This window comes from Tenrec ecaudatus, chromosome 3, assembly GCF_050624435.1.
Source record: "Tenrec ecaudatus isolate mTenEca1 chromosome 3, mTenEca1.hap1, whole genome shotgun sequence".
In the NCBI taxonomy this organism is placed as follows: Eukaryota; Metazoa; Chordata; class Mammalia; order Afrosoricida; family Tenrecidae; genus Tenrec; species Tenrec ecaudatus.
In genome coordinates, this window is record NC_134532.1 from 105,178,847 (window position 1) to 105,194,744 (window position 15,898).

General features: G+C 39.7%; 1 protein-coding gene across 1 annotated transcript in view; it reads left to right on the top strand.

Annotated features, from left to right (window-relative positions):
- LOC142443496 (bifunctional heparan sulfate N-deacetylase/N-sulfotransferase 4) overlaps positions 1-15,898 on the top strand; it is a 363,094-nt gene that overhangs the window by 195,077 nt on the left and 152,119 nt on the right. The window contains exon 4 of the mRNA XM_075544840.1: positions 7,585-7,770. Within this exon, the coding sequence (XP_075400955.1) occupies positions 7,585-7,770 (186 nt within the window). The remainder of the gene's footprint in view (positions 1-7,584; positions 7,771-15,898) is intronic.

The following is a 15,898-nucleotide window of genomic DNA, read 5'->3' on the forward strand; positions in this document are numbered from 1 at the left end:
TGGAGGTGCTACTCAAATGAAAGACTGATTTATTATAGACAATAATCTTTTCCACAATAACCATTAATATATTCCTTTCAGTATTTTATAGAGCTACTTGCATAAAATATTATTAGTTCAAAAAACTCACTTATTAATTGCTATTAGAAAAATAAAGAAAGATTGTTCATGGAAATATCAATACTTTATCTCTGTAGTTTAGCTGCATTTCATCATTGTTTGGGTGTATGAAGAATTCATCAGGTTACTGTCATTGGTTCAAAAACATGCTTATGCTTTTTGTTTTTGATTCAGTAATCATCTAAAGCTCATTCAATTTGTATTAAATCCGCCTAAAACACTTGATTTATTTTACATTACAGTAGCATTTATCCAGTTACTCATAAAATGTGCAAAGACACAGAAGGTTGCGGACCTCAGACAGACATTGCATCTCTGCTCAAGTCCTCCATCAACGCAAGAACACTTCGTTCTAATAACCTGGCACTCTGCAATGCTCACCTGCCCGACACAATCACTGAAGACAAAAGGAAGCCTAAGCAAATGCGGTGAAGAAAACTGATGGTGCCCAGCTATTAAAAGATAAAGCATCTGAGGCTCGATGTTAAACAGGGGGGCTACCTAATAGGAAAACAAGAAAAGCCCACATGGAAGTAGCAGACCAGCCTATGTGATCATGGGGTGTTGACAGGATCAGGTATCAGGCATCAGAAGAGCCAAAACAAGCAATGATATTGATGTGAACTACAGGGGTCAGAGTGGAGATCCAAAGCCCATCTGTAAATAATTGGACAACCCCTCACAGAAGGGACACAAGGAAGGGGTGAGTCTGCCAGGGTGCAGTATAACACCTATGAAGCAACATTCCTCTAGTTCTTTAGCTTCCTCTCCCTGTCATGACCCAGTTCAAACTTACAAATTTGGCTAGAAGAGAGCATGTACAGTGGTACAGATAAGAGCTCTCAACACATGGAATCCAGGACAAGAACAGTACTGGGAGTAGCAATACCAGGAGTGTGGAGGGAAGGTGGTAGGGCAGTGTGAGAAAAGAGGGACCAACTACAATGATCGACATATAACCGCTCCCTCCTCCCTGAGGGGGATGAACAATTGAAATGGGTGAAGGAAGGCAGCAGACAGTATAAGATATGAGAATAATATTAATTTGTAATTTTTCAAGGGGGCATGGAAGGTATGAGGGGGAGGAAAAAAGAGGAGCCAAGAAAGGCAGTTGCCTTTGAGTTTGCTTCTCATTCATCACCACTCCATGCGTGCCAGAGTAAAATGGTGCTGTCTGGGTTTTAAATGACTGCTTTTTCAGAAGCAAATTGTCAGGCCTTTATTTCAGGCACCTCTGGTGGTCTTGACCTTCAACGTTTTGGGTAGTAGCTGACCACATTAATGGCGTTCACGTACCATCATGGACTTGTGTTAAATTTACTAGAAAAGGGCAAAAACTGCCTGAACCAGTGAGGTGGCTGTGCTAAAAACAGAAAGCACTTTAGGCAATTTAAGTAAGTAGTATTTTTATTCAGAACTTTAAGCACTTCCAAAAAGTTTAGAAGGGCTGACAGAGCATATTCTAAGCTGTATTTCTGCAAAGACTTGCAGAGACATACAAAAGAGGATCCCTAGGGGAGCTACCATGTGTGCGACTGCTACTGGAGCTCTGGTGGAAGCAATGGCATGCCACGGCTGCCCCATACAAGTGACAGAAGCCCCTTGTTTTCAAGACCTTGTGGCCCAAAATCAGGGTCAAAGAGATTCCAGTGTTGAATCTTTTGCCTCATCAATGCCTTCTGATGGCTGTTTTGAGTGCTTCTAATCAGCGCGACTTGGTTTGTTCCAAAAACCTTAGCTTCAGAAACCTTAGCTTACAGCTATGCAGACTTTAACATTATAAGCTCTCTACATAATAGAGGATTGGAAGGGAATGCAGTTCAGGAGTGTACATTCAAACTAATTTCTCTGTGCAACTATAGTTCTTCACAGGCATTAAGGGAAGAGTCCAGTGGAGAAAACTGAGTGGAAAATCAAGTTTAAATCGAAAGGATCTATAAACATGCGCAAACTACTTGGCATCTGTGAACGTTAACTTCCACAGCATTGGATAATGTTACACAGCTTTTCACAGTATCACAATTAAGATATGAAAACCCACCAAACAAACACAAGCAAACAAAGGCACTGCCATCAGGTCAATGCTCCCCCACGACAACCCTGTGGAGTAAAGGTGCCACTGGCCCTGTGAATTTCTGAGCCTGCAAGTCGTGACTTCAAGCCTTGCAGTGGGCAGCCCGATGCCTCATGAGGACCCTGTAGATGAATTATTCCCCAAGTGTCAGGTGTGCAGCAATGACAAGGGATTCCAGGAGCCAAAATGGGGGTAGAAAACCAACGAGTAACTGAAAGTTTGGTGTTAGAAAGCGCCAGACAGCCCATAAGAGAAAAATGTAGCAATCGGTTTCCAGAAACAGAACAGCCTTGGAAGTCATGCTGACCAGTTTATTAATTCTGGGACGGTCATGATGGGACAGGGTCACATGACTGCCAGCAACAGCAACCAGCAGTTAAAAGGAGATTAATCAAATTTAATGATTGAATAAAAATGTGATATAGCTTCAGTTGCAGATAGCTTTCGTTTGAGATGTGTTTCATTTTATTCTTCTTGTTGAAAAATGATGACCCTGCTTTCTGTAAATGTCTATACTATCTCCTTCTCAAACCGGCAGGGAATTTCATGTAACTTGAAAAGTTAGATTACGTCAAACTCCCCTATGAGTGGTAGGATGTCACAGTATAATGTTACATAATTCTTAGATCTTGGGAGAAATGGTGCTTTAACAAATAATAAAAGCCATATTTGAATTTGCTTATTCTGTCAATACATCTGGGTGTTTTGATATGTTTTAATGGCTGCAAGTGCTACCTGTATTTACATTGAAAATGCTTTATAATTTTGTCATGTTTGTGATCTTATATAAAAGATTAAGTCTTTCTAACATAGGGTTTCAGCCCTGGGCAGCAAGAATAAAAGTGTCTAGACATTAAATGTGTTGATAACAGAAAAAGAGTGACACGGGAATTACTCTTCACTGTGTTATCAGTCAGATTGAAAAAGTATAAACTCATAATTATCTAGAGTGATTTACCCTTTTGATTGAGCTCTGATTGTCAACGTGATGGGATGACCTATCACACGTATAACTCTGAGTCCCTAGAAATCAATAAATATAATAAAATCTTTGGACTGTCCCTTCCTTCCCACTCTCCAAATCAATGGCTTTTTACATTCTGGTTTTTTTTTTTCATGAAAACGTCTACAATGCATTTTACTACCTGTCAAAAGTGAAATGTCTTTTCTTTTTTAACTGAAGAGATAGTTATTTGATAACACAATTCCTTTCCCTGGTTTCACTTTTCATCCCTTTGTTTTAAGACCCTCAAAGGCTTACTTCACATGGTAAACTGGGATTTGAAACAAAATACGATGTAGCAATATAAAATGAGAACCATGAGAGTGATTAATAAAAATGATTAGTTCATACACTATAGATTGTTTTCATTTTTCAAATTATAAATTGAGTCTAACAGAAAGCCTCAGTGTGATTCACTCTAGAGAGTAATAGGAATATAGTAGATTTTTATCTATCTTTTTCTTTCTCTGGAAATCAAAATTCCTTCTCTAATTTTGTTTATCATACAAATTCTGTTTATCAGAAAGAGGGGTTGAATACCATTGACTCTAGCTTTCTCTCCTGAGGAGGTTGGGCCATCTCATACCCAAAACATTCACATAGAGATTTTCAGGGTTAACATAAGTTCATCCTGAGATTGCTTGGGCAGCATGGAACTATCCAGTGAGTGCTAAGTCATTTTACCAGTACATAATTGTTTCTTGGTGACATATCAGGGCAATAGCAGTTGTCTGTCCCTCTGGTAGCTTCCAAATTGTATTGCTATTGAACTTTTCCAATCTTGCTTTGTATTAGAAATATAAACCCGTAGAATAAGTATTTTTCCTCTGTAAATATCAAGAAATGAATCTTCCCTAGAGCGTAGCAGAAGAATCAAGTCCATTTTACAGCATTGATTTCATAATTCTGTCTTTCTATAGAGCCATTTATTGTAATAGATGTTAGAAAACACATAGTCTTGCTGAAAGAGAGGTGAATTTGGCTATACAATGAGGGTCATTCAATGAAAGACAGAATAACGAATCTTGAAAAAGCATGCATTACTCATCTTCTGAGCTGAGTGTGGCACATGACTGAGGCATCGTAGATAGATGATCCGTTCACAGCTTGCTTATTAAAGCAGACTGAGTGCTTTTCCTATGCTGTACGCCATGTAATAGAAAATATAAATGGCAATTGTCAACACTTTTGTGCTCTGTTTATTGATTCAATCAGCTTTCATATATGACTATACAATGTCATTTATCACCTCAATTGACGAGATTCAATCCTATAAGGAATTCTTATAAAGCAGATAAGCATTTAAAGAGTAAGATATAAAAAGCAGTATTACAAAACTGCAGATCAATGTATAGACTTAGTGATATAATGCCGTACTTTGACCATTTCTTCCATGCTCTTTTTTTTTAGATTTTTTATTTGTTTTCCTTTAGATTATAGTGTTTACCAGAGGTAAGCATCCCATGGTAAAGTGGATGTTTTATTTTTAAAAAGTTGAGTGGTAAAGATTCAAAACTAGAAGGACCTTGACTTTATTTTTCCTTTCCCACACATCTCTAGCTCTTGAATGGCAGAGATTCCTGCTGTTTAATCTGATCACCTCTCATCTATTTCAGGTGCTCCTGTCCCTTCTGAAATGCACCATTGCCACAGATCCCCAATGCACAAACTTAAATTACTTTCTCTCTTTATTGCTTGTTTATTTGTCATTTGGTCACCAAAATATTCTAACTAAACACAGATCATGGGTCTACATGCTCAGAGAATTTCATTTGTAAATTATTAAGTAGAATGAAATCACTGATGAAATGCTGTGGGGGCAACATCTGACTTCCTCCAGTTACACAATAACTAGAGGAAGGAGGAGCCAGCAACTCATCTGCCTGAGGATGATCCGCTGAGGTAAAGATAAGCAAAAGCTCCACTCTCCATCCTTCTTCGGGCTATTCAGACACCAACCAGGCCTCCATTTCTTCTGGGTTCCATAACCCTTCACAATGGACATATTCTACACCCAGACAGTACTCACTATTATGAGGGTTTATGAGGGAAGCTAATCGATTACAAAAATCTTAATTATCAAAGTATGCATTCCTCTTGCCCACAATAACTCAGCCATTCCACCAGGAATATCCCTTTCAGGTCAAAGAACTCTCTCTCTCTGGTCTTAGCCCCCTTAGCTATACAGCCTCTTAACTTCTCTTAATCTAGCAGGTGTTACAAAACTCCTTTAGGACTGATAGCTACAGAGGGGCATCTTACTCTGCATGACAGCATCCTGTAGTAAGGCACTCGGCCTTACTCATTCTGTGCGCTGAGAAGTCCACAGCTCTGCTCCTCTGAGCTGTCTCACCATAGTTACTGTCACTTCTAATGGCTCTGCTCTCTCTTGCATCAGGCAGGGATCGCACACATTCTCTGTTGGTGGTCATTCTGTCTTGATGGTCATTGGGTTCTTGTTCCTGCTTCTAAGGTGGCTCACCTTTATACTCAGTGGAACTGGGAAACGGAGCAATCTCCAAGTTAGGTCTTCCTTATTTGCATGCAACCACCTCTCGTTTGGTGGAAGTTACAAAGTCAGTAACTAGAATAATACTGGCGTGGTGAAGTAAGACCTCTTTATGATTCTTCTCAAGTCTTGTCTCAAAACAAGCAGGCATCTAAATAAGGAGGCAGCTAAGTCTACACAGAAGCATACCAGCCTTGTTATCTAAAGATACTAAACAATAAAATCCAAACTTGGAAGAGGGAATGGTATCAAACCATAAATTCTAAACACCCAGTTGGTGGGATGTTAAGGCTAATCGCAGAAAAACAAAATCTACTTGCAGGTTCCTTACGTGCATTGAGTCCATGGTTAATCTCCACTGGCCAGAGTCTAGGAATGCAGGCAGCCTGAATATCAGATGAAGAGCATTGCAAGGTGGCGTTTAGCAGCTGCAGTTAGGCGGAATCACAGAACCTTGTTATTAGATCGCTCTTTTGATCCATTTTGAATTTATTTGGGTTTCTTAATTTTGTTTTGTTTTTGCTTATTTTTCCATTGAGGCTTTCCTGTTTTAGTCATCATTGTTGCTGGGTTCTTACTTGTTTTCTTGTCTATTTTGTTTAAGTTTTTCTGCATAAGGAAGTCAGGATGGTGGACCTAGAAAACAGCAACAAGATTACGAATTACCTGGGATGGAAGGGGAGGGGGGGGGAGTCCACAGCAATGAGTGCAGAAGGAAGGAAATGTTCCAATATGTATTCTTGCGATGAATCCAAAACCCTCTTAATGTATTCAACTACTGAATTGTATGCGATGTTAATTATACTTCAATCAAACTATTTAAAAAACAAACAAAAACGAAGAAGCATGGTGGGCAAAAGTCCTGTATCCTTATCATCTGTACTCTGTGAACATCCCTAATAAACTCCATAACCATGAGTATTGTCTATCATGTCCATATAGCCATTGTAACAAATTCTCAAAGCCAGCAAAGAAGCAGAGTACCACGAGAGGGGTGGACAGAGAAGGCAGGTTACACCTCTGTCTTATGACAGTCAGCCTTGGGCTGGTCTGGGGTTGGAGTCTCCCTTTCCCTGCAGAAGCTGGAGGATGTCAGATATGCGCCCGGCCCAGTCATTCATCCCCAAGTAATCTCACTGCCCCACAACCCCTCGGTTCTCCAGTAGGAGCTGATGGCTAACAGTCTCCTGATACTATCCAGGACGGAGAGTATTCCTCAGTGCTTGCATGGGTGCATACAGCAGTACAGAGACACAAGTGCAAGCCTACTGCTCTTTCCTTTTTGTACACTTGGTTCCAGTGATATCATTTCTGTAAAGCATGCTCATATTTAAGGAATATTCACCAAAATGTTCTACTGTGTTCCAAAATCTCTGTATTCAAAATTCAGAATTAATCTCATTTATACTTGACTTGCCCAAATTAATTATGACTTTTTTCAAACATCAGAGTCCTTTTAAATTGTTAACTGCTGAAAGAGAAAGGATCTATCTTGCTGTTTGTGTATACAGCAAAAGTGCTCCTTGGGGGCCAGGGTGGCAGGACCACATCTTATAGACATCTGACGTGTTGTCAGGAGCGACCGGTCCCTGGACCAGGGCATCATGCTCGGTGAAGTGGAGAGGCAGCAAAAATGAGGAAGGCCCTCCATGGGATGATTGACATAGCCGCTGCACCAATGGGCTCAGGCGTAGGTGCAACTGTGAAGATGATTCAGGACTAGACAGTGTTTCATTCTGTTGTGCAAAAGGTCGCTATGAGCTGGTGCTGATGTGATGCCACCTAACAACAACAGAATAAATTTGTAAAAGAAAAAAAAACTGAATTGAATTGATTCTATCATGTGACATATGATCACATGTTCCAACTTTCTTACAGGCACATGGAATCCCAATCAACATGGGCTATGCAGTAGCACCACATCATTCAGGGGTCTACCCAGTTCATATTCAACTTTATGCAGCATGGAAGAAGGTCTGGGATATTCGGGTCACCAGCACTGAGGAGTATCCACATTTGAAGCCTGCACGGTACAGAAAAGGCTTCATTCACAACAGCATCATGGTAAGCTTCTAGCGGCACATCCCTGTGTTTAATGAAGACAGAGTCCCATTATTTCTAAGGCTACGCCTTCAGGCATTTTTATATCTGTATTAGAATTCATAACAGACTAGAGTGGTGACTGATCACCCCCTAGCTTATTAATCTACTTGTAGGCTTGTTTCTCAAGCGCTAAAGTCACTATTGAGAGTTGAAGACCAGCTCCCAAATATTGGAAATGAATTTAATATAGATCTCCATCTCTGTTGTCTGGTGATTTTCTTTGTCTCTTGAATGTGCCTCGGGGTCCACTCATTTTGTTGGTTTTGCTGGGTGTTTTCCAGGAAGGGAGCTTTACGACACAATGGCTTGTATGTTAGACAGGTAAGCAAAAGGTAGATGTTTCCACAGGAGAAAAATGAGCTACTCTGCTTTAGTAATAAACATTTCATAGCCACAGAAAACCATGGGAGCTGTAAATTGGAATCTTCTCAACACAATGGGTTTATTTTTCTTTATATTTAATTTTCACTTACTATATTTTTGACAAACTAAGTTAACAGGCATTTTATTTTGGATTTTAGACATTCAAGAATTTTTCAGCTGCTACCTCTTTCATCCTATTTTATTTTCCTTCGCCTGCTCAAAACAAAGTGCCGAACTGTTGACAAAAGAATCATGCAAAGTTATAATAATAAAACCACTTTAAAAAATGAGACTAAAACCAAGTGCCTTGTCTATGGAGTTGTACAGTTAGTTGCTAAAATAACAAATACTATTTACTCAACATACAAGCGGCGGCCTTAAACCATCCACCCCTACTTCTAATGCCGTACATCACATCCTCCTGCTCCGGGACCTAGGTCACACGAAAGGCTTACAAACTGCTCTTCTTCAAAAGCTGATCGCTTCCCAACCCATTATTCAGACCGTTCTTGCAATTGACTTACTAAAATCAGAGATAAACTGTGACAGCTTGGTAGCTATAGATAGAGTTATTTAAATAGAGATAGCATACATATCACACATTATTGTTGAGTTCTCTCTGACTCACGGTGACCCCTGGACAGAAAAAAATAGTTCCTTGTATTTCATCTCCCTTTTTTCTGGACCTCGACTTCCTGTAGCATGAGGTTCCTCTCCACGGACAGGCCCTTCCTGTTAGCCTACCCAGAATATTTAGGACCAAGACTTGCCATTCTCCCTTTAAGGTACATTTTGGCTGCAGTTGTTCCAACACAGACTTTCTCATTCTCCTGGAAGCATATAATATATTTAATATATCATTTGCCAATAGCATAGTACAGAGGAATCAGTTCTTTCTGAATCCTCGTGTTCATTGTCCAGTTTTTATGTATGTATGAAGCAATGGAAAATATCATGGCTTGGATCGTGTCCACTTTAACCTTCAGAGTGACACTTTAACATTTTAAAGAGGAAATTTTATAGCTGATTAGCCTAATGCAATACCTCATTTGATTTCCCGACTGTTGTTTGGTTAGTGTTAATTATGGATACACATTCATGTAAATGTATGTATACATATAATTTTCAGATTAATTATTTGACAAACTATAGGCTTCAAAAATTGTATTCTACCATTTATAGATCATCAAAACATGAACCATGAACAGCTTTGTCTCTCATCATTTCTGCCTGCCACCTCCTTCCCAGTGATATTGTATCATTTATATTTTCAATCATGGAGTTCCTCTGTCCGGGGCAGCTTTACTCTGTACACGCCTCGACTATTCAAATGATAGCAGCTTCCATTCCAAAGGCCTCAAATATTTCTCTGGCAGTACTCACATAATATGCCTCTCAGTCCAGACCTTGTTTTATTATTAATTATTTGGGTTTGAAAAAATATGTCTTATTTGTAGAGATAAACATATCTTCTGCAGAAACCATGTGATCTTCAAGGAAAACGCTTAGGTTTCTGTGATCCCCTTATCACTGGCATCAAACAGAGTGGGTGGCATATGGGTATCATTAAATGTAGGTTTAACTGGATTGGATTGAATTACAAAATGTAGTCATTTCTAACACTAAAGGAAAAATAAATGCTAGCACAGATCCTTAACCAAGCTGGTACTTAATATTAGTTCCTTGTGAAACATTAATTATGTGTTTGCAGATAAGTGATCTAAAGACCCTAGGATTCAAAGTGAATTATTGATAACTCAAATAATGGTATTCATGCCCATTGGTGCCCAGTAGATATAGAAAGAATAATATGGGAGGGAGAGTAAAATCTAGTTTCACAAGGTATCAATAATTGAAGCTAGATTCAGATGGGGACATGGAACAAAGGATATGATTGCTGATGTCAGATGGGTCTTGACTCAAAGCAGAGAATACCAGAAAGATATTTACTGTGTTTCATTAACTAGCAAAGGAATTTGACTGTGTGGGCCATCATGAAATATGGGTAATCTTGAGAAGTATGGGGAGTCCAGAATACTTCATTGTGCTCATTCGAATCTTGTGCATGGATCAAGAGGCAGCTGTGCTAACCGAACAAGGAAATAATGCATTGTTTAGAATCAGGAAAGGTTTGTTTCAGGGTTGCATCTTATCACCATTTTTGTTCAATCTATATGCTGAGCAAATCATCAGAGAAGCTGGATCATGTGAAAAAGAGGGCAGCATGAGGATTTGAGGAATGCTTACTAGCAACCTGAAGTAAGCAGGTGACACAACCTTGCTTGCTGCAAGTGAAGAGGAATCGAAGCACTTGCTGATGAAGATCAAGGATTATAGCCTGAAGTATGGATTACAATTCAATGTAAGGAAGACCAAAATCCTCATAATTTGATCAATAGGTAACATGAAAAATGGAGAAAAAGTTCAAGTTATCAAGGATTTTGTCTTACTTGGATCCGCAATCAATGCACATGGCAGTAGCAGTCAAGATATCAAAAGGTAAATGCATTAGATAAATGTGCTGCCTAAGACCTCTTTAGTGTAATAAAAAGCAAGGATGTACCTTTGAGGACTAATGTGTGCCTAACCCAAGAGATAGTACTCATTATTGCATCATATACGTGTGAAAGTTGAACATTGACTAAGGAAGACTGAATAAGAATAGATGCTTTTGAATTGTGGTGCTGGACAAGAATACTGAAAGTACCACAGACTGTTAAAATGACAAACCGAACGGTTTGGGAAGAAATAAGGCCAGAGGTCTCCTTGGAGGCAAAGATGGCAAGATTTTGTCTTACACACTTTGAAGATATTATCAGGAGAGGCCAGTCCCTGGAGAAGGACATCATGCATGGTAAAGTGAAGCGGCAACCGTAGACTAGGTGGACTGACACAGTGGCTGAATTATTGGGTCAGGCATAGGAAGAGTTGAGAGGATGGCTCAGGACAGTACAGCATTTAATTCTGTTGTGCACGGGGGTTCTGTGAGTTGAAGCTGACTGGATGGCACCTAACAACAACAACATCAATAATACCTAGTCACCTGCCTGATTGAGAAAAAAACACATATTATAAGAGTAAAACATTTCTTTTAACCAAAATCAAATGTATTAATTTACCTTGAATGGCCTGCAAACCAATTATTATGACAAATTAAACAAAGAATAAGAATTACAGCTATTCTTGCCCTTGAAATAAGTTTCTCATTGCATCATATATAGTATATTACTCAAAATAAACTTTTGGGGTAAGATCACTTAATTTTCTTTCTCTGGTCAACATTTAGATTTAAAACAGAATTAGCCACATAATGTGCCATAAGCAATGATTCTATCATTTGACTTTGTCGTTAGACAACATCAAGGCTACTCAGACTCCTAGCAACTCTATGCACAACAGAATGAAACACTCCCCAGTCCTGTCATGTCCTCTCAATCTTTGTTGTGTTTGAGCTCATTGTTGCAATCCCTGTGTCAATCTATCTCCTTACTGTCTTCCTCTTTTTCATTGACTACTACTGCAAGAATTGTTATATCCTTTTCCAGGAACAGGTCCCCTGATAACTTGTCCAAAGTATATCATTATTTTATCATCCTCACTTCTAAAGAGCAATCGGCTAGACTTCTTCCAAGACAAATTTGCCTTCTGACAGCCTATGGTACATTCAATATTCTTTGTCAACACCTTAACTTAAACACATTCATTCTTCTTCAGTCTTCCTATTCATCATCTAATTTTCACATGATTAAAAGACCTTGGTTTTCATCAGGTACACCTTAGACTACCTTGTGATACCCTTGTTCTTCAAAACTTTACAGAATTTTTATGGCAAACGTGTCCAATTCAATACATTTGATTTCTTGACTACTGTTCTAAATTCTTTAATGACTAAAGTGATAAAAATTGAATTACGTTTAGTAAATATCAAAAAGAATAAAGAAAAGGCAGAGGTGATGTATTAGGTGGGAGTACTGAAACAAATTATTTGAACTCCAATACCTGAGTACAAAACAAGATTGTATTTTGAAAACAAAGAAATTAATGGCTTAGTGTCATGATAAATGGAGAAAATACTGAAGTTGTCAGGATTTTATTTTATTGAATCCTCAATTGAAGGGCTACCCTGCAAAAAAAAAAAAATTGGGAAAAGGTCCGCTGGGTGAAGCTTCATAGTACACCTTTTTCATGTTAGACAAACATCCAGCAACTTGCTTTGAGTTAGTGCAACCAGTGGCATCACCGAGGACAGTCCTCTTTGGTCACAGTGAATTTTTCCTAAAAGCAGTTTCACTCAAATCTCTCTCTCTCTCTCTCTCTCTCTCTCTCTCTCTCTCTCTCTCTCTCTCTCTCTCTCTCTCTCTCTCTCTGTCTCTCTTTTGTGTGTGTGTGTATGTGTAATGACTGATTTAAGAAAACAGCATGAGGCTGTGAAATTTGTTTCCATCTCAGGAAAAATGCCACAGATACTGCTGTGATGTTGAACACAGCTTACAGTGACAGCACTGTGGGGGGAAAAAATCAAGTGTATGAGTAGTTTTCTCATTTCAAAAATGGTGAAATGTCGATTGAGGACAAATCCCATTCTGAATGTCCATCAGGCTCCTAAAGGGATGCAAATGTCGATGGACCATTAGGACATAGGGAAGTTACCTGGACTATCTTGGAGCTCAGGTCAGCATTTTTAAAAATCATTTTATTGGGGGCTCTTACAGCTCTTACAACATTCCATACATCAATATCAAGGATATTCGTACATAAGTAGCCATTATCATTTTCAAAACATTTACTTTTTGTTGGAGACCTTGGTATCAGTAACTCTTTTATCCCTCCACCCTCATGACCCATGATAAATTATACATTATTATTGCTTTCATAGCTTATACCAACTGCTTCACCCACATTTCTGTTGTTTGTTCCCCTGGGGTGATGGGTGGAGAACCTGGGGGTGGTGGTGGTGGTGGTTATACATTGATCATTGTGATCTGTTCCCACCTCCTCTCTTCCTTTCCCCCTCCCGCAACCTTCCCACTGCTGCTGTCTACTCTAATTTCTATTCCTGAAGGGTTTGTATGACTGGATTCCATGTGTCATGAGCTCTTATTTGTACTAGTGTACATGTTCAGGTCTAGAGTGAGGAAGCCTCAAAGGACCAGAGGAATATTGTGTGTTTCACTGGTGCTATCTTGCATGCTGGTTGACGTATCTCTTTCTGTGGTCCTTTTGTGAGGGGAATTACTATGGTCTACAGATGGGATTTGGGTTTCTGCTCCAAGCCCCTCATTCTCAACAATATGTTTTATTTGTTTGTTTTGAGTCTTCTGGGGCCCTTTACCTGGTTCTGTTGACACCTCATGATTGCACAAGCTGGTATGTTTCTTCCATGTAGGCTTGTTGCTTCTCTGATTGATGACTGCTTATTTAATTTCAAGCTTTTAAGACCCCAGACACTATATCCTTGGCCAACTGGGCACCATCATCTTTCTTCACTATATTTGCTTACACACCCATTTTATCTTCAGCTGTCCTATCATGAGGGTGAGCATCACACAATGCCAGCTTATTAGAACAAAGTGTTCTTGCATTGAGGAAGGTCATGAGCAGAGGCACAAAGTCTGTCCACGTCCTCAATGTATTGCCATATAAATGTATGTACCCATGCAGATACCTCGAGTTTCATGAATTGATATATTTGCATATGTGCACATCTCTGCTTGTACTTCTATCCATAGCTTTGCTTCCTAGATCATTCCTCCATGTCCTTTTATCTTCCTCCTGCCCCACCATCATGCTCACCCTTCTTCTGCCTGTTAGTAATTCCCCTCATCTAGATTTATCCAACTGCTGCTCCAAACAACCAGGAGCTCTCTGCCCTCCTCATTGTTAGTTTAATTCCCATACTGCTCCTCTGTCTATGGTGTTGCTTCCTCTCCACTCCTATTCTTCTCCCCCATCCCTGCCTCCTCCTCCTCCCCAAAAGTCCCTTTGGAATCACCGATCCCCTTGTTTCTCCTCGGGCTTGCTTCCCATGCCTATTTCATATAGGTAGGCAAAATGACAATAAAGGAAACAAACCAAAAATTAAAATATATATATTTAATACAAAAAGAAGAAAAAAAAGACAAAAAATACTAGCAAAAACAAACCCCAACATGAAAAAGCATACATAATTCCAGGTCTGTCTGCTGACCTTTATGACTCTCTTTCCACTGGTCCTGGGGGTTCTGCGAACTGCCCCTCCTAGCCTGAAGTTGATTTTGGGTGCTTCTCAGGGGTTTTGTGGTTTCACTTTGCTCCTGTTGCTGATCTGTTATATTCCCTTCTTGGTTTGCCTTCCTGTGGCGGTGGTAAGAGTAGACTCACTCACCGCTGTGTCTCCCCAGTATTGCCCTCTGTCACGGTATACACTTGCGAAGGGATAGCATATCTAGAGCTTTTTTGGTCCCTAAGTCCTACCTGTGCCTGAGAGCTCCTGGCAGGGACGTCATCCTCATGGCTTGGTGTGCCAGTGTGCCTCAACTTCTGATTGAGCAGGACAAAGATCGATGAGTGGGAACATGCTGTGCTTTGAAATAACAGCTCAGAAGAGACCCAGATTTCCCTCCCCCCCCCCAAGATCATTAGTAGTGAGGAGATATGGTGCTACTCATATTCTTAAGACCCCAAAAGCTAACATCAATCAAGCCAGTGGAAGATACCATTTTCACATTGCCACCCTAAAATCTTATTAAGTGAAATCAAATATCAAGACAATGCTCTCTCTCTCTCTCCATTTTTCCCCCCAATGTGAGGGGGATAGTGCATTTGGAATTCATTCTACCAGGCCAGATATTTAATCAAGCTTTCTACTTAAAGGTTCTTGAAAGATAGCATAACTGATGCATCTCTTGCCCCACACACCTTACTCACCTGACCTCGCTTCATGAGACTTGTTTTTGTTTCTGCAAATGAAGAGAGACATGAAAGGACAGTGATTTGAAGACATAGAAGAGGTGAAGGAAAAAATGAGGGAGGTTCTGTCAGCCAGCCAAACAGATGAGTTTGAAAAATATTTCCAAGAATGGAATCACATATTTGACAAATGTATTACATGTAAAGAAGAGTACTATTTGAGTGAGAAGATTGTTTTGTAAAAATTTTAAGTACATAGTTTTGAAAAAAGAAAAAATCTGGATTATGTTGGTATTCCCTGTTATACTAAGAAGGCTCTCTACTCCTTTAAAGGATAATAGGCTCTGAAACTAACAGGAGCAGTTCCATCCTGTCTTACTGTGGTAGTTACATAATCTGTTGTCAATTTGAGACTTAAGAGTGAAGGGGTGGAATTTAGCCTGTCAATTAGGTCGCCTCTTGATGACCTTATTCGGAGGCAGTAAGGAGATAAATAGTTCACTGGAGGTGGAACACATGCTCACTCCCTACAAGATATACCTGCGGACAAGAGAGATGGAGCTAAGCTAGAGCCCTGAAGCTGAAGGAGCCACATGGAGACATCCTGCCAGTGCTGAGATGCTTCCTCTGCCACTGGATCCACAAGACTTTCCACCCACTGTCCTGTGATCTTCCTTCATTCGGCTTCATTGCATGCGTTGAGTGAATCTGAAGAGGACTTTATAGATTTGTATTGGACATACGGTCTAATATCTGACTTTTGTACCTGATCTGGACCAGGTTGGGATGCTTCTATAATGTACAATTGCTCTTTCTATAAAGCTCTGTCCTACGAACG